The sequence below is a fragment of the Aulonocara sp. 'chitande type north' Nkhata Bay genome, linkage group LG23 (assembly GCF_057382095.1).
Source record: "Aulonocara sp. 'chitande type north' Nkhata Bay isolate Kocher_YH1m ecotype deep benthic linkage group LG23, A_spYH_male_GT1.1, whole genome shotgun sequence".
In the NCBI taxonomy this organism is placed as follows: Eukaryota; Metazoa; Chordata; class Actinopteri; order Cichliformes; family Cichlidae; genus Aulonocara; species Aulonocara sp. 'chitande type north' Nkhata Bay.
The window spans coordinates 42755242-42782388 of NC_141365.1; the positions used below are offsets into that span (position 1 = coordinate 42755242).

The 27147-nt window shown below is 39.7% G+C and overlaps 2 protein-coding genes across 3 annotated transcripts in view; one reads left to right on the forward strand and one right to left on the reverse strand.

Moving 5' to 3' along the window:
* The window catches only part of LOC147302520 (protein FAM184A-like), a 78468-nt gene extending 69665 nt beyond the window's left edge, over positions 1–8803 (forward strand). For both annotated transcript variants that reach the window (XM_086282682.1, XM_086282681.1), the window contains one exon: positions 1262–8803. In XM_086282682.1, coding sequence (XP_086138808.1) covers positions 1262–1270 — 9 coding nt within the window. In that variant the 3' untranslated portion in view covers positions 1271–8803. The remainder of the gene's footprint in view (positions 1–1261) is intronic.
* Positions 8804–9795: 992 nt separating this feature from the next.
* Positions 9796–16770, reverse strand: pln2 (phospholamban 2). Its single transcript, XM_086282872.1, has 2 exons — positions 16293–16770; positions 9796–11728 (listed from the first exon to the last, which is right to left on the reverse strand). The coding sequence occupies exon 2, from the start codon at positions 11580–11582 to the stop codon at positions 11421–11423; it is 162 nt and encodes a 53-aa protein (XP_086138998.1). The 5' UTR covers positions 11583–11728; positions 16293–16770; the 3' UTR covers positions 9796–11420.
* Positions 16771–27147: the final 10377 nt, after the last annotated feature.

Here is a 27147-nt window from a genome sequence, read left to right on the forward strand (position 1 = left end):
GTTGCAAAGTATCTTCCACAAAATCTGCAGAATAAGCAATGAAAAAACTTACAGGCAAGACAATAAATAAACCGATATTAACTATTTGTCAGTATGTCAGTATTTGCATTTGTAATGGCTTATAAATGTTCAAAAATAAAGAGACAGGAGAAAAAGTCTTTACCATAGTAAGAGTGTTGACATTAAAAAGTTTGTCCACTAGAGGGCAATCTGCAGGTAATCAGAGCACACTTGGGAGAGAATAAACAAGTAAATAAATAACCACTCAAACATTAAGGAAATCTGTTCGCATATTGTATGCCTGAAAGAAAATATCGGCTGATATGTCAAAATATCAGATTTTTTAAATCGCGAGTATTGATATTGATCTTAAAAATCCAATATTGCAGTTATGTTAGGTAAATGGTAAATGGCCTGTATTTATATAGCGCCTTACTAGTCCCTAAGGACCCCAAAGCGCTTTACATATCCAGTCATCCACCCATTCACACACTGGTGATGGCAAGCTACATTGTAGCCACAGCCACCCTGGGGCGCACTGACAGAGGCGAGGCTGCCGGACACTGGCGCCACCGGGCCCTCTGACCACCACCAGTAGGCAACGGGTGAAGTGTCTTGCCCAAGGACACAACGACCGAGACTGTCCAAGCCAGGGCTCGAACCGGCAACCTTCCGATTACAAGACGAACTCCCAACTCTTGAGCCACGATTGCCCCAGTTTCCAGAGGGAAGGGGGTCAGCATTGCTACCTGATAGCAAAAAGGTCCTATTGCTTCTCTTTTAGACTTATTTTGTGAATGAGCATCCCACCTCATCATGGTACACTGGTGGCATGTCCAATTCAGGATGTAGAAAAAGGATTTGGTGATTTGAAGTTTGCGTTATTTATAATTTTAGGTTTGGTGTTTTAGTCCCAAGCTCTCCTTTGTGCATGTGTCCTTAAATGTGGGCAGTCTAAGTCTATGTCCATGCTGGATTTTGGACATTACACCACCACTTCTTCACTTGTATGACATCGAGTAGGAGCACTCACTGGATCTCCCCCATTATGCTCTGACAGTGGCTGCTGCCAACGATCACAACAAACAAGGCAATCACTATTATTTTCTGTTCTGTGAAGCTCCCGAGCTTGTCAGCTAAAAATCTGTGACCATCTGATTGCATACATCTGTAAGCCTGTGAATTCCTGACAGAGCATTTCTCTGTCCTCGAGCTTCTGCCTCCTCATTATTCTAACAGATGTTTTTCTTCCCTCCCTCAGCCTTCCTGAAGCCAACTCTGCGACACCATCGGACCCTGCGCGGATGAATCCAGGAAAAAGCAAAGAATACGTCACAAAAGAAGAGGAGCTGTACGCCCAATACTTCACTTTCTGACTCGCTAAATCCCAACTGTGTCAAAAAAAGGAAGTAATGGGACAGAGAGCTAAAGTTGGACAGCGATCAAACTGCAGGTTTTCACAGTCATTTGGGCGACATGAATATGAGACGTCCTCTCCTCATTGCAGCACTCCCATCTGTCGTGTGCATTGCTGAGTGAATTTAACCTTAGGGCTTCCATACGTGGTGAGCACGATGAGCAGTGTGGCTTATCAGTGCTTCATCATGAAAGTGTGCATGGCAGAAAGAGGTGACATGAAACATTAGTATACAACGATTTGTCTTTTACATTTATGTCATCTGCTATTCTGCAAAAGTGGCCATTTGTATGAGCTCTCATGCTACCCAATGTGAAGAAAATTACAAGTTAGAAAGAATTAATGTCCTCTGAATTAAAATTTAATAATTTATATTACACTGAAGTTTAAATGCGTGGCATGCTCTGCAGAGATTTCCCAAAGGGAGTAGCATGTTTATTGATGGCGAAGCTGGTGCTTTTAATGATTCCATCTCATTCTTTTAAGATTTACCGGTTGCCAAGCGATGTGAAAATGTATCCTGTTGTATTTAAAATCTACAAATCAATATGAAGACTCTGATTAATAATGAGAGTAACTCTACACGGTGCTTTTTTGAACACCGTTCTTAGGGCTGCAGTTAATTACATTTTAATCTTGATCACAGTTTTGGCTCCTAACAGCTAAAATGTATCACCTGCAAATCAAGTGCTCACTGAATCACTGCCTGCATGTGCCAATCACAGCTTCCTGGATTGTTCCTGGATGTAACCTGGACGAGTAACAACAAAACATGAACTACACAGACCAGATGTCAATATAAAATTCAAATGTCCGGCATGCTTTAAGCGGATCATCGTTATCATTATTTGGAAACACTTCAGATTTTTGGTTTTAATTGCTACAAAGCGACACAGCTAACTAACACTAGTGTACAGAATGCAGTAGTTTGTCATGACCCTACAGATGAATCATTAAATCATTAACTCCTTAATGCAAATCCAGAGCACATTTTAATGACCACTAAATCACTGTGACTTTTACTTTCAACAATATATTAAAACTAGAGATGGACCGATCCGATATTACGTATCGGTCCGATACTGACCTAAATTACTGGATCGGATATCGGAGGGAAATAAAAAATGTAATCCGATACGAAGTATCACAAAATCACCTCACAAAACGCGCTACTTGGCGTAACCCAGCTTGTCGCATGGGAGTAGTAGGTGTCACGTGACAGAGCGGCTGTTGTCTGCGAGACCTGTCGGCGGTCTGTTGGCGCATTTGGAGCCTCGGTACATGCTTCCTAACTGCAGCATTTGATCTCAGAGAAAACTATTCCAGAAAAGTAAGTGTGTAAGTTCATCCCTGAATGTTTGCAGAGTATTTCCACGTTAAGCTTAACAACTGATATAGTGAGCCACAGCTGGACTGGCCATTGGAGTTCCATATTGAGGTGAAAAGGCAGCGATTTGTCCGGTACTTCAGCTAGAATTAAAAAAATAGACACAAAGCTGGAGTTATTCTGTCTTTGCTCCACAGTTGCATCTACTTCTCTCATTCGCTCCCCTTCCCTCTCCTGTTATTACTTCAAACATGAAACTGATCATGATCAGCTGATCGGCTTTTCTGTCGCAAGTCCCGTCTTTCTTATTTGTTTATCGCCCACTTTGTGCCAGAAAGAGGAGACCAGCGGGTAAACAACAGCAGCACGTTTAAGCGTGATAAGCTGTTGTTAGAATGTATTTAATATTAATTTCTAGTATCAGCTGATGTTTGCTGGAGCCACAGCTGTAAAGCTGCTGGTCATGATATTGGTTTGGTTATGTGGTGAGAGGGAAACATGAAGATGAAACCAGGAGATGTCCTTACTGAATCATCAGAGCTGAACAGGTGATGGAGAAACAGGTTTACCTTTTAGGTGACATGAATGAGTTGAAGTTATGAACTGTTTCTGAGAGACAAATAACACCAGGATCCTTTTCTATGTAGCTGACAGCTGGTAACTGTGCAGGGGCGGGTCTAGCAAAGTTTTGTCAGGGGCCAGGTTGGACATTAACAGGGAAAAGGGGGGCACAAGGAAATACTTTTCTTTGTTATGTCATATATTCCTTTTTTAAAATTTTTACAGTTCAGTAAGTTATTTTTTTTTAAAACGTTTAAGCAGGATTTTAAACATAAATCACTTAGTTATGTTTAAAAACTTTGAATAAATAATTATCTGAATCTTACAACCAAAGTGGTCATCTGATTAAATGTATAGAAATACATTATTGTATATAGTAACTATTAAGTCTAATATACATCCTAGTAAGCTATAGTACTTTTTCCTTTGGGAAGGTACCATCTGTGCAGTCTGCAATTCTGTTGAAGAAAGATGTTGAATCTATTTAATTATTGTAGAAAAATAATTGATTTCTGTGCATTTGCTTTACACGTGCATTAAAGTTGATTATGTCGATTAAGCATCATGAGGTGGAGGGCGAGGGGTGGTTCCCTAATATTTTTGCTGGGAGTTGGCAACCCTATTAGTTAGGTTGCTTAATATTTCCACTAAGTACTCTTTAAAATACCAGAATAGGGAGGATGGTGTAGGTTTAAATTTATTAGATTGATCAGTGTTGCTGAACTATAAAATGTTTTGGGTGGAGTGTATTTTTTGCATACAGGTATAACTGAATAACTTCAGTCTCTTGTTTTTTTAAAACTTGAGTATGAACTTCTACAAAATGCAGCAAGATATTTATAAAAAAAAAAGTTTTATTGATTACAAAATACACTATATCGGATTCATGTCGGTATCGGCAGATATCCAAATTTATGATATCGGAATCGTTATCGGACATTAAAAAGTGGTATCGTGCCATCTCTAATTAAAACACACCTTTCACCTTTTGGTCACATCAAAATAAAACAGATGTGACGGTCAACACAAAAGTTTTCAGACATTTTTCATGGTGCATGTTGGAGGTTTATTTTTTCATTTCCAAAAACATAATTTGTTTATCACAATTCAGTGGGCTACATAGTGGAAACAAAAGTATCCATTCTATCACGCTAGTATCAATAGCGGGGTTGGTATCAATACTATCGATGTTTGATGATCCACCCTACCAAAATCAAATCTTTAAAATTAAAAAAGCATTTTAATGTTGGATTCAGTGGGCATTGACTTGATTTTGGAGCCAGCCCCAAGTGGCCATTTGGGGGACTGCTATTTTTACAATTTGGGGAGCTGCTTTGTTATTATTCAGCAGTCTAACTCAATGGGTTTTTTTTCCAACAAATATGATGAAATAACTTAACTGTAATAATCCTTAAATGTTCTGAACCCTTACCGATTTCAAACATTCAGAAAGTTTAGATAAACACTTGGTCTATATAAAATTATCATTTGAGCTCATGTAAATGTTCACGGTGTTGCAGGTACAATTGGTGCGTTAAACAAAGTTTGTCTTCACAGCTCATTAATGTGTCTTACAATTTGTTGTCTGACTAGAAGTGCTTTCAGAGTTCGGACAGGACAAAGTGATAATGCCTTGATACTTGCCTTTAGTCTTTAATACTGTAGGTCCATCTGTTGTATAAATATGCATTTGTCATTCAGACGTGATCTTGAGGGGATTGGCCTTGCTGTTCATTCAAGTTGTGTTTTTGGCATCTGCAGTATGATAAACTGGAGTGCGCCACAATAACGACACCAGCAAAAAGAAAAAGACTAACTTTAGCTTGCTGTCCCAACACTTTGACCGTGTACATACAATAAATGTTTGAAAGTCCTTTTCAGATCTCTGAGCTATCTGAGGGGTGCTTGATTTACCACTTCAGACGCCTCAACAGTCTCAGGAGGGGAAACATCAAGGTAAAGTGAATCAAGCACCCCTTATCTTTTTATTATTCAAGTATTTATATTGTAATAAGCTACTGTTTTTCTACGGTCTGTTTGTGACAATGGTAGCCCTGAGACGTTCAGAGGAAGAGTTCTGTCAGCGACACGCAGACATTGGTTGACTCCTAGAAACTTTTTTAATGCCAAGGAGTGTTTAGTTCATTACCAGCTAGGAGTTTGTGTCAGTGGCACAACTCTTGTTGCTGCACGTCTCTGCCTGCAGAGCAGACCGTAGAGCATGTGAAAACAGGAACACTATCATAATGCTGCTGTTGCTCACTTGAAATCTTTTCTTTGGTGTACTGTCTTGTTTTTTTGTTTCGTTTTTTTTTTTTTACTTGACTTGAAAGTTTACATAGTTCCTTGTGATGAAGTCCATTCAGTAATCTGTACAGTTTCCAAACTGCATGGTCGTCATCAGCCTGAAAGAGGCTCTATTTGTTACTTCTTAAAAAGCGGATGGAGACAGTAATCTGAAGAGCTTACTTCCTCTCACAGTGACACCGCCGGGTTCCACCTAACCACAGAGACACGTTTCAGCTCAGTGTGATCGATGATCGATGCTCGTCTTCCATAACAGGCTCGACTGAGGCTGCAGGTTTCAGGAAGTGTTTGGTCTTTCACCGTTTGAATTCATTGTTTAGGTGATGTAGGACGGGGGCAGATGAAAGGAAAAATCAACACCGAGTGTCATAATAGAACAATCTGTTGTGTGTGTAAAACTTATATATATTAATTCCATTTTAAAGTCTTTGCATATATTTGAAAGAAAGATTTAAGCAAAGGTTTATATTAACTTTGCTTTTGACTGGAAACTCCCAGTTTAAGATTATCTGTACCTCTGGGACTCACTTATTGACTTGTTTTGTCTTGCATCTCATGTGTTTGTTGGTTTTTTTTTCTGAGCCTGGCACAATAATTTCCAAGATTGTCATTCCCATCTCCTGGCTGGGGTTTCTGAGCTGGGCACACATTTAGTTTCAGTTAATTATGAACGCAGTCTGGACTGACTGTACAAGAAGAGAACAGGCATGACCCATGATAAATCATTGCGTTCATATTAAGATTTTTTTTTAAAATAATTATAATATTAGTGTCACCAGCGATCAGTCCTATCAGGGACGCAGAGGCCTTGTATTTACTTAAAACATCACTCCTATCTAAATTTACCCCAACTGCAGATTGTGGAAGCAGTCTATAATACCCTCAGTTTTTTAGTATGTGTGTGTGTAAGGTGTAAAAACTTTCATTTGTCAACGAAGCTTCTATAATGTGTGACATGTTGTGGAAAACTCATATTGTGAGAGTAGATGTTTGCAATCTGTCCATGAGGAGAAAGGTCCTCGATTATTAGTTCTCGCTGTCTCTCGAAGACCAGAATTGGCTCCAGAAGGTCTCATGTTTCTGCTCTCAGTGAAGCAACTACCAAGCATAAACAAGAAAAGCAATAATCAGTAATCAGCTCTTTTTTTGCGTGATATATATGTGTGTATCCATTTTCCTTTGCTCGTAATCATCATTCTGTTTTTGAATGTCCTTTAAGATCACACTACCCTTGATATCTGCAGATGCTCAGAGTTCAGGTGTAGTTAGTGGATCATTCATAAGAAACACTCAGTGTTCTTTCATTCTGCTCACTTAGGTGTATTTACCAAGCGTGACTGAAAGCAAGCTCGCAATTACAGCCTGGTCTATATCAATCTTCTCGTTTGATTGAAGCTAATATGACAGACAGGCTGTCTCATTAAAGTGAAGAGTTAAACACTTCCTGAAACCAGATTGAGACATGGTTGTCTGTATTTGTGGCATATGGGAAGGATGGCAAAAATGAGCCATTACATAAAGGAATGTGACAGAAAGTACTGCAGAGCATTCTGTGGCTGACCCTGATTCATTTTCATCAGGTTGAGAAAATAGATTTCTATAAACAGAGAACTGATCAAATGAGAAGTTTGGCGGTGGCGGCATAGTGTCCAACTGTCCCATATGACAAGAATGCAGCGTCATGACACCGAGGCTTTAGTTACGCCGAATGTCATCATTAATTACACTAAAAGGTCCCACTGTAAATACTGACCCATGACAAACCCCAGCAACGGACCAATACGTGAACGTAAACTGGCCATATCCTTCCTGGGATCCTGGCCACGGTACACCGAACCACAGCTGGTTCGTTCCTCCATGCACACTGTGAAGATTTATTCAGATAACTCTGCTTTGAAATCTCCATCCAACAATGCAGAAGCCTTCTGTTTCTTCTTAGAGCTAAGTTCTAATACATTTTCCTCACAATCACATCTGATTTTACTGCCTCTCCTTTCATTTTGCTTGAGCTCACAGCTCTTTCACTCTTTCAGTGTACACTTTAGTTGCATTGTTAACCCCAGCTGCAACCAAGAGGCACACCTTGGGGGACTGTCCTGATAGTTAGAAGATCGTTCCGGCACTTAGAGGCGTTTCACTCTCCAATCAGTTTTAAATTATTATACTATGGTTTAAAATCATAGAGAGACTTGAAAAATGCTCAAGAGAGGTAGCCGGTGGCTTGAAGCAGCTGTTGAGGAAGTAGTCAAAGATTTAATTCTTAGAAAATGATTTTCCTCATCAAGAGGAATTTTTCTGTTTGTTGCACAATTTATTTTTTTTTAAATTGTTTTCTGAGCACTTTACGGACTTTTTGTCCATGTTTGTTTGAAAGTTGAGACGTGGAGATCGTTCAGCAGTTTCACCAGGTCCATTAAGTGGTATTTCTGGAGTTCTCAGATGTTCATATAGACGAATCCAGAACTAAATGGACATTATGGTGAGACTGATTAATTTTAATGAATGAACATATGGTACGGTCCTTTAAGTTTGACGTTATTTAGTGGTTTGACATAACCTAAAGGGATTATTTATTTATTTATTGCTGTTTTGTTTTTAGATTCAACATTATGTCCGTGTATTTGGTTTTGTCATTAAATGTACTATTTGTTTTGTACATTTTTTGTATATGCTTATATATTACTTTACTGAGTTGATACTTTAATTTGTTCTTACATGTCCTGCCTCTTCCATTACACATTTTCTTGGCTAATATAAGATATTGTCTTTAAAATTTTAGCTTTTCAAAATGAATTGGGATTCCTTGGTAATATCAAGCAGCCATTGGAGACCCATAGAAACTGCAGAATCTGCAGAGAAATTGAAGTAAGTCTGACATCGGTCCAGTTACAGGTAAATACAACAAATGTGTTGCACTTTGTAACAACTGAATTAAAAAGTAAATTAATGTCTCCCCTGTAATCTGTCACCTAATGATGTCTGTCTTGTCATTCTTTTGGAAGTAAAAAATATATACCAGTAATAACAATAACAATATTTATTTATATTTATATTAATTTCTGTTGTATGTTACAAAACAGTAAAATTATGATTGTGAGATAAAAAGCTGTTGTTGTGCAATTCTTATAAGATTTGTGTTGAATCTACATCTAAATATTAATGGTACTTTTTTGTACTCTGCACATATCTGAACTTGCAGTATTTGAGGATTTTGAAATACACAATTGGATATTACAGATATTTGTCTTTTCTGTTTCTATAAAAAAGAAAAAGTAATTTAGATCTTTTTACTTTTGTAAGCCACCAAATGAGGAACTTACTTTGGCTAGCTGCTAGCATGCACTGTATGCTAGGTTAGAAAAAGTTGGGGACAACTGCTCTTTACTTTTTTACTTATATAAACATGTCTTTTTATATTTGTTTAAGACTGCAAAGCATTTTTCAGTTGTTATTTAACCTACATATGTAGATTTTTAAATGTCAACACTTTTTTCAGAGTCTTGTTTTTTTTTCAGTGGCCATGACAAAAGCTAGCAGATTTTGTTGCTAACACTATGCTCAAAACAATTGTTCGGCATATGGTGTTCAGATTTATTGTTTTTTTGATTGACACTACAAGTAACTATGATCCAGTTAAGACAACAAATGGTGAAACAACTAAGAGAAAACTGGTCGAAGGAGATTTTCAGAAGGCTTTTTCACCCAGGTATTTTTCAACATTACTGAAATTATTACGGAAATTATCCATCTATAAACATTAATATGCATATTCTCAATATGTTTTGGGGCTTAAAAATCAAACATTTCTTCAGACTTGCAGACTGTTTTTCACAATAATAATAATAATAATAATGAATAATGTAATGAGTGTTTTTAAGCATTACTGATAAATCAATGCATTTTTTCAATTTCTGAGTATTTGCTAAATAGAACATCTATAATAAATGAGTAAATGAAACAACATTTAAATTTTTTTTAAATAGAATTCAATTCACATCTGGGTAAATAGTCCCTTGGCTGTGGGTGGCAGTGGAGATTTCTCTATGTTCTGGTGATCGCAGGTCAAGAGAAAACAAGCTCTTGGATGTAGGCAGGCGTTCAAAGAGCTGTAAAACCAAAACAGTATGCACATGGACTCTACGGACAGATAAACACAAAGGATTTCACTTAAGTCAGACGCTACTTTTAATTGTTTTGACATGCAGTTTATTTGGTGTTCCACAGTTTAAAAATCAGGTGGAAGTTTTTCTAACGTACATACAAGACAACAAAAAACAACTAATTCATACTCACCTATGTGCATCTCATTTTTTTTAAACATTTTTAGTCATAGTACGTTTCAAAAGCAATGACATGATTTTATAATTAGGTATTTTATTCCAGCGCTGAAAACAAACAGAGTCTAGCTGCAGTAAAGAAAGTGGCACTACGTGTAATCACACCATGCAAAGTGAGCTTTCTTTCACAACTGATAGTGTATAGACTGCATGTACCTGTAAAGCAAACCTTTCACTGTCACTTTCAGGCTGTGCTTCACACACGCTCGTTAAAGGTCTGCAGTACTTAGAAACGTTCCTAAGTATCATATCAAGTATGTTTATATATGTTAATTAAGAGTAAGAAACGCACTGAATAAAATGGCAGACATGCTGCACCTTTGGGAGTGAGCTGACTGGCTCAGCATTATTAGTTCAGACAGTGATAACAGAGCTTCATTTTATAAATAATGCCATGTATATTTAAGATATGTGTCAAATTTCTCAGCAGAATTGATGAAAAACAGGGTAAAAATAATTTTACATTTAAAATGATCCACCATGTCTTTTGTGATTTAACCACTGGGCGGCGCCAGAGGTTGAAATTTCAATAGAATTCCAAATTTTTTAATTTTTTCATCTTCTTCTCTTCTGAAGACGTCCTCAGTGAAGAAATCTGAGTGTCAGTGATAGTGAAACCAGTAGGTTTACATTGTTAGGCGAAAGCAGGTTTAGCAGCGTATGTAAGTGAATTGTAGCCTCCATGATTGGGTCTATGCCCATCTGTTGTAACTGTGGACCAATAAAGAGGGGCAACAACTCAACTACTCAACGGACATCACACATGGCAGCTTTTCTAGGGCAGCAACATTACATTTTGAGGCTCATCTCAGACTTTCTCCCTGCTACCTTTTGCTAAACTTGTGTTGCTGAAAGCTTCTTTTTTTTTAAACAATAAGCAGTTTCAGGAAACCTCAGCGAAACCTCAGTGTTTTCCTGGTTTCTGTCAGCGGCACACCAAGAAAGACGTGAAAACGCTCATGGAAAAAAAACATTTCCAGCCTGTTTATCTTTCTACTGGGGGGTTTGGGTTGGGCGGGGGGTTTACAGGAAGTAAAGGGGGGCAGGCTTGTGGGAAATAGAAGTCAAACATTGGTGATGTATTGATATTTCAGCATCGCTGCACTTACTCGTGCTTATGCGTGCATGGCGGGAGTCGCTGTCCTCTGCAAGCGAGCACAGTGTGAATCTGAATGAGCAGCAGGAAGAGGTGAAGGTTACAAACTGCTGGAGTCGGGTCACTTTTGATCGTTCCCTTGAGACACAAACAGCGCAGCTGATTCCCGATCAGCTCCCACATCACCCTTGAGCTTTGCTGTGAGTTGAGAGTTTGGCCAATGCCTCTGTGATCCTTCCCTGCGCCTTGCTGGTAAACGGGGTTAAGCTGATACATGCCAATTATATTATTGCTTCATATCTTTTTTTAAAAATAGATCTGCATGTATCAGTGAAACCCTCATCTTTGCCCAAACTCTCTCTCTGCACGTGTCTCTCAGCTGCTCAGCAGGACGATGATGTAGATGAGAAGCAGGCAGATGAGGATGAGGGTGAAGTTGACGAACAGCTCCTGCAGGTTCCTCTTGGTCTGCGGGTTCACCTCGATCTGAGATGCTCGGCGAATGGCCGATTTGGTCATGTGCTGAACGCGCTCCATGGAGGCCGGTTACAGTTTGATCCGCTCGATTGGGAGGCGAGGGAGTTCAGGTCAGGCTGCTGGGGCCTGTTGTTGTAGAGATGGGGGGGAGGTGTTGATCTGAAGATGAGCTCGGGTCAGATGGCAGTCACTTTATCTTCTCCTTTCTAGTGGCGAAATAAAAAAAGACTGTTAAACACACATGAAAAATGGGATTTCAGAATCACCCCAGGCCCTCGTCCCCTCATGTGACCTTTCCATATCAGCACTACAGAGTGTGATGATAAGACGGGTGCTCAAGAGGCGCCAGCTGAGGCCTGATGATGTGTTAAGCTGGAGTGTAGTCTGAGTGGCGGCAAGACAACTGTCATGACCACAGTCCTGGGACATGTTTGCAAAGAGGGAGGAGGAAACAAAAGAAGTTTTTCATGACTTTATAATATGTTTTGTCCTCCCTCTGTCATTACATCCCTATCAGCTGGGGGTCGTAGATTGTAAGCAGAGTGCGTAAGCAGGAAATAAAAGCACGTCACACAGTGCAGCTGCAGGCTCTCGACACTGGCTTAAATCCCCCTTTGTCATCTGATCTGTGACTTTCCCCAGATCAGAGGCACCGTGACAAGGTCACCGTGCTCTCGCATTAGAGGCTCCTGCACACAGCGAAAAAAAAGAAAAGAAAAATCTTCCCACTTGTGCATCGGCTGTGCCAAGTTCTTTTTAACAAGATTAAAATCCACGCAGGCGCACCCCTGCTGGGTACATTGTACATTACATCCCACATTACAAAAAGAGGCTCAGCAATCTACACACAGCTTAGGAACCTGAGGGGTGGCGCTAAAGGAAACGTGCCCCATACTGCATATATTATGACTTATGCTTATGATACTTGAATTGCACTTTCAAACTCTAATGTGCCATTTTTATTTTAAAAAAAAATCTTGTTTCCTTGTGTCTGTAAAAATAAAAATAAAAAGGCAGCCATGGCTATTTTTAATCATTTCACTTTTGTTCCTTCCACCCCCGTAATCTTCCTCTGAGTCACTCATTATCACTTCACATGTTGACACTTGAGCACACAGTTTCTCAAACCCCACGGGTTAACTCTCCAGCTCGCTTGCTTCAGACCTCACTGAAGTGGAGCGTAGAGTGGCTCTGGAAGAAGGAGGTTTGAGGGGTCTGATTTCTGGAGTGATCGACCGGTACACGGTCGTGTCTTAGCTTTAGATGACCTGTGTGTGGAGGCGTACTGACAGAGTTCATTAATTCAGCGTATTAACCTGATTAAAGAGTACATATGGTGTTTAATCAACACAAGCAATCACTGTTACTCATAAATCCTTCAAAGTCTCTGTATGTCCTCGAGCAAATGCACCAAGAATGATCAGAAAGTAATCATGCTGAACTTTTCCTGTCATCTGTTTATGAGTTTTCTTCTTTTCTTCCACCTCACAGAAGCAGCCAGCGAAACTCCTCTTCCTATCAGTGTGAAGAGGTTTAACTACACATTGAACCCCTGACATATATAAACGAGGAGTGGTTTCAACAGTACGTCTCTTTATCTACGTGATAAAATAATGCTGCTGTAGTAAATGAAAGAAATCTGTCTGTGCTGAGTCTGTGCTTAGACAAATCTGGTCCTCAGGCCTTATCTTTGACACCCATGATTTAGAGCGTTTGCGTTCAGTCTGGACTTTTAAACTCATTAGATTCTAAATATTTTGCTCCACATAGAAGTAGCCTTTGACTTTATCAGCTGTGGAGCTTCAGGATGGCCTGAAAGGGTCAGGCTGAAAGTCCTGTTTGGTTTGGGTAAACAGGTGGCGCTCTTTCAGCTCATTATTTGTGGTTAAGGGCTATTGTTTTGAGGTATTTTCTGTAAGCACAACACCTCAAAATGTTTTGTATTCATGCTGGTAAAACGTTGTATGGGTGTAGAGCGGGGTCATGTCGTCCACTGAGGTCTTCAAGGTCAACTCAAAGATTTATTGGTTGAAAATCAACAAAAAGCCTTAAAACTTACTGAAAACGTACTGATTCTTACAAGTCAACATATAAAAAGTACAGTATAAAGATTTAAAATGTCTTGTCACATTTGACCTCTGACCTCTTCTTCAAGGTCAGCAGATTGATCTGAAGGTCAAAGTGCTAATAATGCTAAATAGAACTGTGACAATGACAGAAAGCTTTCAGACTGACACAACTATGCTTTTTGAGTACAGTTGATACAGGTTATAAAATAACTCTTTAAATACACGTGCAATCCTCCTGAATACGTATTATGTTTGGCGTTTATTTTTTAAACCAAATAAACTTTTTTTTCACTTCGTATTTATCACTAAAAATGTCAATTTTTACTAAACAGTAAAATGAAATCTACACATCTCTGTGTATTTCCTCAGCTCCATCTAGTGGTCTGCAGACAAACTGCTTGGACTGAAGCAATCAAGAAAAATCTTTGCTTGTGCGTCTTCTGCACAGACAGTTTGTATTCTGGGCTTCCCTCTGACAGCAGCTCAAACTACACCTAAAGAAATTAATATTCATCCGCCCCGGTGTTTCCCTGCCCGGCTCTGTTCCTCTCAATCATCCTGTGCCCGAGGTCATGAGCCTTCCACTCATCTTTCTCTCCTCCGTGCCTCCTTTTCTCACTTTTTATATGAGAAATTGACATTTTTGTGCAGCTTGTAGTTTGATCTTTGAGGTGAAATTACATTCACTCTGTATGTCAGTCTGCACACCGCATGTCTGATAACAAGCGAGCCAACGCTGCTCAGCTTCATCCTCGGCTGGTCAGCCAGGCTGTGCTTTTCTTTCTTGTGTCTAGAGTGCAAATAACCCTCATTTGCACTGCATGAAATTAATGAAAATTAAATGTTGACAGTAGATATAAAGCTTTCCTCTTTTTTGGTCCACATAGGCACACCTACACCCTGATGCAGTGCATTCATCTATTTTCTTATTTTCAGCAAACTCTTTCCTACTTTGCTTCTTAGCCTGTAGCCTGTGGAGAAGGCCCCAAAAAGTAAGCAGTAGATCATTTGGGTGATATTATTTTTCCTCCTGCAGTTTCAGTAAAGCAGGTTAGGAAATGAACCCAAGAAGAATCTATGTTTTCATTCTGCTGCTACTTTTAAAATGTATCTAATAGGCCTCATGCAAAAAACACAGTCCATTTAATCATTTGATTGTATTTACCGTGCAAAGCTCGAGGAGAAGCCTGTTTTTATTTTTAGATTATCACCGTTAAAGTGCAGATTGCTCCTCTGGGCTGCTGAAAGGACCGCATTGTCCTATAAACACAATCAGCTGTTGTTAGCCGTTCTTGCCAAGCATTAGATTTCTCCAGTGTGACCAACACAGAAGTGGAAAATAATGGTGCTGATGTTACTGGTAATAAAGTTTTTAGAGATGGAAATAGTTTATAAATAAACTGAAATTTTTCTCCTGTGAGTTTTGTCGCTGTGTGCCAGATCGCGCAGGTACACGCACGCCACTTTCTGCCCACTTTAGAGTCTAAAGTGACGCTAAAAATAAGTCATTAGCGATGCTTTTTGTCTTTGCAATCAATGTCAGCACTTGCAAGAGAGGTAGCTGGTTGGCATTTCCTCTTAGAAAATGATTGACAGCTGTGAAGTATGTAGGTTAGACAGATGCATACTGATGTTGACCTGCTACTCTAATTGGGTCATGGCTAGCTGCGCCCACTCTTTGATAGCAGCTGTTGGGAGCCAATACCTCACATAAATCACTTTAAATTTGGGGGCATATATATATATTACTCTAAAACATTAAATAGATATAGTGTCTGAATATAGGCGTAATTATACGTCTATTAAAACAACAACATAATGTCAAAAAATTTAAGGACTTTATCATAAATATACATATGTAACAATATATACATGTGTAAAATTGCATTGTATAGCATGATATAAACATAGTTAGTTTCACAGTCTTAAATATAATTTATTTCTTTTTTACCAACTGTTTTTTGTATTTGTCACATGTCAGAAAGAAAATCTTACCACCCTCTTCTTTCTAGTGTTGCCTTTTTATGCGTAACTTGCTCCATGTACCGTATCTCCTTGAGAGGTCATTGTGAAGTAAAGATACATCTAAAAGTAGCTTAAAAATCTTCCTCTTATTATTTTTTAATGGAAAGGCATCTAGAAATAGAATAAGATTATCAAATGGAGCAAAAACAAAGAAAAAAGAAATACAGTGAATTCTCCTGGACCACACTGGGAAATATTGTATATCGTACTGTAGCATTAAGTATTATTAAGATAGAGTTGATTTGACTCCTGAGTGCTTTTAAATGAAATCATGTGTTTGAGATAGGAATGTAAGAAGCTGGGATGAGTGTTTATCCCTCTGGGAGTTTTAGCCCAGTCCCTGTTCCCCTGCTTCTTTCTACAAAGCTTTATTTACTGTAAGTGAGCAGTGATTTTATAAGAAGCAGTGATTCACATCGTGCTCCTTAATATCTTAACATCAAACATCTCCTGTAACCGTTTAACTTCTGCAAGTACAAATGTCCTTTATGTCCCCAACCAGTTAAGTACCTGACTCAAATAACTAATCTCAGCTACCAATAATAATACGTTTTAATGACTCTTCTTATCACAAGATCCACCCTACTGGGCTTTTATCCTGTCTGTGTCATCATTTATCATCATCGACTCTCTGTCAGCCTTCCTAAGGAGCAGCTCAGAGGATGCTGGCTCTTACCTGTCAGATGAGAAGAGAGCTGGTTGGAGTTTGAGAGAGAAATGTCAGATATGCCGTCCTCTCCAAGGCTGTAAACACAGTGAGAGATGGAGAGGGAGGGAGGGAGGGGAGAAATAAAGGAGAGAGAGAGAAAGAGGCAGGACATCCCAGCAAAGATTTCAAGAGAGTGGGGATACCAAATTTGTATTAGGGCTTCTGAATTATACATGCAGCCACCGGCACGTACTGCTGCATTTCAGGGTTCAAGTTTGGGTGAGAGTTCTGAAAGCTGAGATTGTGAGGTCATTCCCTCGTTTAAAACAACTCAGTCATATACACAGACGTTACAGTATTTTTTGTTTCTGGCTCCGTAATAGATCCAGTATTACTGTTCATTTAAGAGTTTTCAGGGAAAGCATGGTAATGCTCTTAAGCTCTCTGGGCTGAATGGCTAACGTATTAGCCACACTCCTAGAGCAGATTTCTTTTCTGGGAAAATTTTTTGGGAAATGTGGAAGCCTGCTTTAGAAAGACACCAGTACTGATGCACTGTGCCCATCTGAGAAGAAAGAGATGCTTTATGTGTTACTGCCATGCCACTTTATCCTTTGTTTAATGCATTAATGACGTGGCTGCTGGGAGGGGCCAAACACGTCCCTGCGATCACTTGAAATCTGGCTTCCGATCAAATACCACACCTAGACCATCCCTATTGTCTTCATTATCCTGGCAGCCTGATATACACTTGGCACATGTGTTGTACTTTTGAACAGCTGATGACACCTCTAAATTTATAGTATACATTTGGCCATGACCACATCATTGAAGAGCCCGGGTATTGATCCTCCAGGACCTTGAAATTGTTGAAGCAGCCACGGGAAAGTTATTTCTCTTCTATTGCTTAACTCGCTAACTCTGTCTTTTGCAGCTGGTGGAGAACAAAAAACAGATTTGTTTGCCTGGATGTGAATTTAACGTGTCACAGTAATACTTGTGAAAGCTAGTCTGCTTATCAGATCCATTCATTTTGAAGCTATTTTAAATTCGTTAGCTGTGAAGTTGGGACTACCTGACATTATATGAATTTCATTAAAAAAAACTATTTTTATCATTTTGTGTGTGTGTTTGCGAAGTGTGTGAAGTCCTGGACAGCACCCTCCACTTTGGAGAAATCAGTCGAGACAAGGTTTCAAAAAGAAGTCTGTAAAAAGTAAAAATAACCCCCCTGCTGTGGCCCAGAAAGCATTGCATCTGCCTTATATGGGGAATCAGCATGTAAACAGGCTGTCAGTCACGTACTGGGAAGTCTGCTTTGTTGATGTTGCTGGTCTCTACTCCACCCGGATACACACTTCAAACAGTCCAAGAACACGGGTAAGCAGATAGTTCTATCTTTTATGACAGCTGTATTTTTCCCAAACATGAAGTGGAACCTTGATCCTCCCTCTGGGAGACAGCGCCACTGTTTCAGGAACATTTGTAAATAGAAAATTAACATAATAATAAAATAATATTAGCCGAGAGTCAAAAGCACAGTCAGAACTGTTCGGATGAAGAAGAATTTGTTGTGCACAAAATCATAAGAAAAGGAAGTTTAGCAAGAAAACAGACTGAAATTAAATCTAAGGAGTAGTGGACGTGCTGTACTTGGGACATTATTTCCTGATACATTCTGAAATCCAAAATTAGCCATTTATCCTGGGACTAAATGTGTCCAGATGTTGTTGAATGTGCAGATTAAAAACAACAGATTGTTCTTAAGCCTGCTTGTCGTGAGTCATGCGGGGATAGTAACCTTTGAAAGTCTTTCGTTAGAACCATTTAACCTGCAGGACTGTCTGGAGGCACCTGTGACATCCTTTGCTACCTTGGATGAAAACTTTTGGCGACCCCGATTTCGTAACAGTGGAGAAAACTTGTCAAACAGTCAAAAATTATGACTGTCATCTCCAAAAGGCAGTCTGGGAAATATCAGGTGGAGAAACCGGCTGCGCTGACCGCAACGGTGACGGGAAATTTTCAGAAGAGCTGATTGTTTTTCAAAGCCAGTAGCCAGATGATAATGCACTGTCCAGCAGCTGTGGATAGATAAACAGGGCTGGTTGTCAGAACTATAATGGCACAAAGTAATATGGAAATCAATACATTCAATTTTCTTGGGTTATATTCGATCACCTGAATTTTAAAGGTGTCCAAACACTTGACAGACTATCACGTTTGGATAGCCTATAGCAGTAACGCTCATGAAATCAAGGACAGATGAATTAACCCCTGCCAGCAACACTAAAATTGAAGCCTAAAAGGTATTTTTTCCAATAACTATGTAGTTAGAGGAATGAGAGATACAGTGCAGATTGTCTTTTTAGAGTTGTTGATGTTGCCATAAAGGTAGATTTCAAACTACTAACTAAAAATCTATCAGTAATTGCTCTAAAAAGTCAGTATTGATCTAGTCGACTGACCGACTTTGGCACATGTAGGACAAAAAAGAATTTGGTATCAAGCTGATGTATTAATGTGAAATATATTTGACATACGCTTGATATAGACAGATTTTTGGCAGCAGAATATTACTGCTGATAATCTGCAGGCAGTGGTGAGGTGCCAGTAGCCGACTGAGGGTTAGAGCTCATCGTGTCTTTGTGTTTGTTTGATGCCAGGACTGAAGGGATAAATCTAAGTCTGGAATGCACAAATCAGTTGCAGCTCCAAGGTGCTCTTGAGCGAGGCTGTCGCACATCTGAGAAAGCTCTTCAGCTGTGGACAGATCCAGCTCCTGCTGCACTGGACAGCCTCCAGGTGTGGAAGTGTGGGAGTGGGAACACTCCTAAAACCGAGCCCACTGCTGTCACTGGAAGTCTAAAAATAACACTCTTGGCAAAAATAATCACTTCTCTCCTGTTATGTAAAGTCCTTTGAAAGTGATGATAAATATTTGCGTTTATCTGGTAGATTAAGTGTCTCTGCACTTAATTTTCATTGTCATCATGTTCTGTCTTGCCTTCATGAGCACACAGAGCCTTTATGTCCAGCTGAAAAGTAATTATAAAATCTCTTACGCTAGGAAAATAGTTTCCTCCTTTTTTTTTTTTTTAAATCCCTAGAGTGGTGCAGCTCTGCAGCCTTACATGGTGAAATACCAGACTGCTCTAACCCAAGACTAGCAAGACAGAAAGATTCAGAGGGAAAGAAACAACTTGACTCGAGATATTAAAACAGAAAACCCAGCAGGGCAGAGAAAACAGACAGAGCTGCTGCTGCTACCAGTCAGAATCAGAGATTTGCTCTTCAGAGACGCAAAAAGAAAATACTGCACTTAAAACTTTTTTTGTGGTTAAACCTGTAATGAACACACCTGGGCCTTTCTCTAGCAGTCTAAGGTTTTACACTCACTCAAAATTCTCGCTGCACACATACAAAGAAAATATATTTGAGTAGAAGCTTCTGTGTTCCCCAGAGGATGAGCTTCTTGTATTATAGATTTTTTTTCATAAACTGTAAAATGAATTTTAATGCTCTGAAGGACACCCACAGGCCCTGAGTGTTGGATCTGAATGACAGCAGCTCAAAGACAACAACAACATATGCAAGTTTTGACACTTGGCAGCCATCTTGAAATGTAACCTGGCAATTAATTATGAGATATTTTGAAGCATTTTCTAAATTAACAACAGCATGTGTAGAATCCATCAAGGGTCTAACACATAGAGACAGACAGACATTCACACTCACGTTTGCACCTTCCAGAGACTTCAGTGGAGGCGCTTGTGGTTAAACCTGTAATGAACACACTTGTCCTTGAGCAGATCTCATCACCACTGCAGTTATTTCTGTTACATTCTGCTAGCCACCAAAATCAAATAAAGGGCGACAGGTATGCCCATACCTTGCACTTAGGCAAAATACAGCCCACTGGTTGGAGCCGGTCCATGGACTATTTTAATCCAGGTGAAGATCCCCTAAAAAAGGAAAAAACAAAACAAAACCCAACAATATCCAGAAGACAACAAAAAGTCAGTATTAGGCCTCAGTCACACAGGTAAGAGACTAATCCGAGACCCCCTGCTCAATATTTCCTGATTGTTTGATAAGAGAAATTGGTGATAAAGAGGTATTTAGTGGTGCCCTAAGAACCTCTTTGCAATTGCTTTAGTTGCTTGCAAATTGCTGCAGATTTGTCTGCAAACACTTGTCAACTATTCACAGCGGTAAAACTTTGAAAGTTGCAACTCAAACCAGAAACAGAGATTGTCTCTCTTCGGAGTACAAGTTGCGCTTTTTGATTAAAGTGTTGGTTTCTGTTGTAAAGCACAACATTTGCTTTCAAGGCTAACAGTCTCAATTTCTGGTTTGTGTCACACTTTTCATTGTTTCACTATCACTTGGCGTCTTCCCTGCAAACTTCGGGTACCCACAGCAATCTGCCGCTGATCAAAGTAATGAAAAAAGAGGTTTTAGGTCCAGCAGCTTCTTTGAAAATTTGCTACATTGACAATTATTGATTTCATATGATAATAGTCAGCAACCCCAAAACCCCCACTGTCCAATGCATAAGTTTTACCTGCTGACCAGAGATTTCCAGGCAGTCTGAGACCAGTCCTCGGGTCAGTAAACCTAAACGGTAGTAACCAGACTGAAAAGCAACGCACATTTCGGTGCTTTTTTCCCCCTGAGATGTCACACACTTTGAATTCTAGCCAATCATTTTACGTTTCTGAGGATAGTAGATGGGCCCAGGTACGTACGTTCTTTTAGAGCACAGCTACAGATTAAAAATACCCAAGGCGAAGCGGTCAAAAGTCTGGCTGTACTTCACAGCAAAATATGCAAACTCAGCAGCAAGTGCTTTAAGGTGATACTGTGCAAAGGAGGTAACTCCTCGAATCTGATGAAATACCTGGTGACGTATAGCATTTTTTTAAAAGCCGAGAAATGTACCGTATCTGATAGCTTGCTGCGAGACCTCACACCGTGCACATCTACTGCGGGTGGGTTGCCTGTTATCGGACCCGGAGTTAGCAACAGAAATGATGATGGATGATGATGGCAGCAGCAGCCGGTCTTCTCTGTGTGAGTCGCTTAATGTTGTTCGTGTGTAATTTACGTTGAGTAGGCTAACCATGTTATTAAATTAAAGCCAAAAAGGCTAAAATGACCAAAGAAAAAGTGGAAAACAGTTAAACATGAGAGGTTTTTGAACAAAGTTTGTGTTTTTTCCATTGTTTAAGCACTGCTTCCAGCCAAGAGTGATACCATATATGTCCTATAGCTGCAGAAAAGGCTAACATTGTTACCTTTTTACAAAAAAACAGCTAAACATGAGAGGTTTTTGGACAAAGTTTGTGTTCTCCATTCTTTAAGCACCGGTTCGAGCACCATTTAACCACCAGTACTGTTTCAAAAGTACCGGTTTGGCACCGGAATCGGATAAAACCTAAAGAATACCCATCCCTAAGTAAACCTGGGCATGAATAACTGCAGTGAACATGAACAGCAACAATGTTTGTAGGGTTATTGACGTTGGGCTAGCTGGCATACAATGGTCTGCTACCTGGTGTCCTGCTACAGAGCTATAGTTAGGACAATATAAACACATTAGCAGAGCAAAGATGGAGGACGAATGGGAAGTCAATGGGAAGGTTCTGAGGGGCAGAGACGAGTGGCAGGAAAAAGATGCTAAAAACAGACCAAACTTCAGTCAACTTCATCTGCGATGATCCATCTGTCACACCAGGTGAGTCACTAGTACATGAAAAATTCATATACATATTGAGCTATAGGACCCAGAAGCACGGCTGATATGTCATCACTTAACAAGCGGATGGTCCATGTCATCCAAGAGTGACCACTTCTTGATGTGCACAACAAAGCTCCAGTTACTCACTCATCTCACAGCTACTTCACACATAATAACCACACATTGTTGAAAACAAGTATGTAAGTGGAATTCCTGAAAGACTGCACACACAGTGGTTTGTGGATGTTAGCCGAACTGGGAGGATGATGAAATGACTGTGCTGTGAAGTTTGTACTGGAACCAGGAGAAGAATTCTATAACATGCTGTGGATAAGTCTATAATATATACTTATATACTTCATAGAATAAGTATTGCCTAAGCATTCACTAACAAAAGGCAGCTGCCTTTCATCATAGAGCTAATATACATGCTAACTGATTACATATTAGCAGATTTTCCTAGCATTCATTAGGCTTTCAAAACGTTCTTTGTTATTCTGTCAATAAAGTTGTCCTACTTATGCATATTGATGTATGGATGCATGCATAGATGGGCAAATAGAGGATAACAGAGGGTGAGAGCATTTTAGGGGTGAAGAGGGATGGTTTACCCCATCAGCTGTGTTTACACTGGAAGACTTAATGCAGCTGTTGGCGGCTTCACACACATTCTCTCGCTCTTTCTTTCTTCCTGCTCTCTGTTCTCCAGATATAGCCAGCTATGCGGAGAAGCCCACAACTAGCTTTTCCTCAGAGGCCCTGTCTAAGAGCAGGCTTTATCTGATATGGGCTTCTGAGGAACAATGCTAACAACTGACACACAGCAACAGCTCTCTTCTCTGACTCACTCTAACGACATTAACATGTTTCTGAAGCCAAGATTAGATTTCGAAAAATCACATTTAGAAACTCAGGTGGGTTAAAGAGATCCTTGGGTGGTGTTGGGAAAGTTTTCTTGAGCATTTGCAGACAATATATACTCGAATCCTTCGTCACCAGTGGGGCTAAATATGTGAAATGCCTTGCTTTCAATAGCGGATGAAGTACACCTCAAAGATCTTGAAAGGACTGCCAAGCTCAGGTTTTAGCCAAGTTAAAATTAATCATCAATCCTTTACTGAGCAGGGTTGCAAAGCATGTCCTGGCATTTCTCACACAGCGATTTCTTCATCAGTATTCACGCTAACGCACTCAGCCTAATGTGATTACAAGACTGCTCCAAATGCACAGACCACACACACCTTGGTCTCATCTAATTTTAATGACTTGTTTGGATCTTTAATGTCTGCAATTAAGACATGCAGTGATTTTGATATTTAAATGGCAGTGGGAGATGCATGTTTGGGTGAGTGTGACTGTGTGTAGGTGCTGATGTCACATGTTATATATATGAGCTGTCAGCTGAACAGCAAAAAAACTGCGTCATTTAAATACACTTGATCCAGTAGTTTCTTTACATTTTAGTGGTTGTAGAAGGTGCAAGGCAACACAGTTGCTGAATGTGTGACATGATCGGTCCTGACATGAAGGAAGGGAAAGCCTGTTTGAGCCTGTAGGGAAACATGTCAGCCTGAATGATCAACAAATGACACATACAGGAAAGTTCCTGTGATGCATTGATTGTGAAATTCTGAGCTAATGCTGTTGTTAGGAATTGCAATTTGTTCACTGTCAATGCTAATATATTTTCTGAGTATTTAGTATGTTTTTGTTGATCCCTATTCCTCTCTTTGTTATTATTATTATTATTATTATTATTATTATTATTATTATTCCATCTTAATAATTAATATCTGTTGGAAAAAACTCATGTTCAGACCGAATATCTGTGGAAGTTCTGTGTGGAATTTGATACTGATGTTACAGCAGTACACCCTATATCAGTTCTAAAGTTTTACATATCAGGACATAATAAAACATTATCTGGTCCTTTCCTTGAAATGAGATAAATACAACCTGAGATGAACAACAACACCCCTACTGGTTCCATAGGAACTAGGAGGGTGAGCGTTAGTGAATTTCCCATAATGCATTGTGCCACATCTGGCAAATGTCAAACATAGCATATGAGCACAAACACCTCATACCAACCAAATATTCCAGAGTCAAACTGAGATCATCTGCCCAACAAACAAAGCTTTGTCAAAACTGAGTCATGCAAGAGGACAGTGATACCAAGCACAGCAGCAAATCTACAATGAAAGAAAAGAAAAGAATGAAGGTAAAGTCCAGACCTCAACCCAGTTGAAATGCTGTGTGTGATGTTAAGAGAGCTCAATGAAATGAGGCAACAATGTAAAGAAGAGTCTGCTGAAAGTTAAAGACCTGGTAAGAACTAACTAATGTTTTGTCTCTTGATATGTAAAACCTTAGAAGTTGGGTTATTTTTTCCCCCATTAGGCAAGGCAAGTTCATTTATATAGCACAACTCAACAACAAGGTGATTCAAAGTGTTTTACAGAGACATTAAAGAACAAAAACAAATAAAAAGCATGATTTAAAATTGATTAAAAAACAGTAGATAAAATCAGAACAGTAGATAAAATCAGTAGTTAAAATGTAAGTTTTGAAATTTAAGCTTAAAGTGTGGATTTGGTGCTTTATTCAAATGCAGCTGAGAACAGGTGAGTCTTCAACCTGGATTTAAATAAACTGAGTGTTTCAGCTGATCTGAGGCTTTCTGGGAGTTTGTTCCAGATATAAGGAGCATAAAAGCTGAATGCAGCTTCTCCGTGTCTGGTTCTGACTCTGGGAACTGATAAAAGACCGGATCCAGATGACCTGAGGGATCTGGATGGTTCATACTGGGTCAGGAGGTCATTGATGTATTTTGGTCCTAAACCATTCAGAGCTTTATAGGCCAGCATCAGAACTTTAAAGTCTATCCTCTGACGGACAGGCAGCCAGTGTAAAGACCTCAGAGCTGGACTGATGTGGTCCACTTTTTTGGTCTTAGTGAGGACTCAAGCAGCAGAGTTCTGAATGAGCTGTAGTTGTCTGACTGATTTTTTAGGTAGACCTGTAAAGATGCCGTTACAGTAATCAAGCCTACTAAAAATGAATGATGAATGGACTAGTTTTTCCAGGTCCTGTTGAGACATCAGATCTTTTATCCTTGAAATATTCTTGAGGTGATAGTAAGCTGACTTTGTTATTGTCTTAATGTGTTTTTCTAAGTTTAGGTCTGCATCCATCACTACACCCAAATTTCCCGCATGGTTGGTGGTTTTTAGGTGTATAGATTGAAGTTCTCTGGTGACCATTAATGATGTTTTGTATTTTTTAACCATATATTTATATATTTAAACTCTAAGTTTCACTCTGAGTTCTTGGCTGGCAAAGTTTAATCTCTTAGCTTTCTTAAAGAGTAATTTTACTCATGGCCTTATAGGCTTATGCCAGCGGGTGTATTAGTGTAGCACATGTCCCACAGTTAAACATGTGTTCAACCCTACCCTGAACCATGAGTGCACAAGGCGTCAAAGACCCCACAGGGTAAATCCTGCAGACGCCATGTTTTTGTAGCCAAAAGCACTGATGTGAGATTGATGTTAGATTTCAGTGATTTTTGATTTGGTTCTTTTGACCTTTTCCAGAGTGTGACTCAGAACATTTGGCTGGAGACACCATAGTGTACATCCTGCAGACATCCATGAATGTCTGCAGGCTTAATCTCATAACTCTCTCAGCCTGCTGAGGCATCCTCAAGCAAAACACTGAATCCTTCACATCCCAGGGATACTGCACCGCTTAGATAAAGAGTTTCCTCCTCAGGGATCAAAAGTCCCACTGAAGAGCTACTAAACTCAGATACCAGTGGTGTCAGTGTTAAATTACTGTGAATCAAAAGCTCCCGATCTACTTAAATCAGTCGTTTAAAACTAGACTAGCCATCATCCATCCCTATGACCCAATATAAAAAATACACTCAGTCTGAAGTATCTATCTGTCACATTGCCTTATATAATCAACAAAGCCACCTCATCTAGCCAACTAAAATAAATCAGACACACTCAACCTGCTAAGAATGACACACCACAAATCCATCAGTGACAATAGCTGGCATCCTGCAGCCATACAAATCCGGCCCACCTAAAGTGACTCAAATGACTTCTAACCGTTGATGGACCAAAAAGGCCAAAAGTAACCACAGCAGGCTACTGTTGTAGCACTAATCTGGCGCACTCATGGTCGGGCATCATACTTTTCAATAAACCTCATAAAATAAATGCTGCCAGGTCTCCCGATATAAATACCCCACAAATCCGCACCACCTGATCGGCGCTGTCCCCTCTGTCACGTATCCAAAATAATCACTCAAATCCAGTGAGTCCAAAGGACGGCATTCCCTGGAGATACCCGCGGACAATCGCTTAAATTCAGAATGTCCTGGGACACTCGTTCCTCTAAAAATAACGCAAATCCAGTACACTGGAGTTTTGTGCGCACTTGTCAGGCATCTGAAAATGGAAACCCAGATTGGCCTACTGTATCCACTCTGATATCAGGACTGCAGTTTGGATTTTATACAAAGCGCTCGTCTGTGTCTGAAACACAGAAGTGAATTCATCTTCATATTTTAAGATTAAAAGCAGCTGGGACACTTTAGTGACTGTTCCTTTCTTACTCCACACATTCGCCCCTGCTCTGTTTATCCCTCCACAAACACACGGCTGTTTTAAGATTTGTCTCATAACCTCCTCTCAGCAATGCCAATAAAACCTAAAATTATCCCACTTTTTGCTTCTCTTCGAGCGCCTCGCGAGGGAAGTTGAGAGCTAAATGGTGGAGGAGCTGCTTAGATTACAAGGGAAAAATAGGAAAGATGATGACTAAACAATCATGTACCACCAGAATACAGACCTTCTTCGTGGCTTCACTTTTCTTGTGTGCTCATACATTAAACAGTGTTTATCTTTGTTGCAGACAAATGGGATTCGGGGCCAAAAACAAGGCTTGTAGTTTATATTTCCAGAAAACACAGAAAGGAAGCGACAGCTACTTTTCAGAATGGGACCCTCATTTCGGCAGGAGTGCACTGAGTCACAGAAACTAGTGAAAGCGCTGATGTCACCACTGATGTTGTTGTTGTTACTGTTGCTAATGTTACTTAGCACTAAAATCTCCTCTATCAGTCTG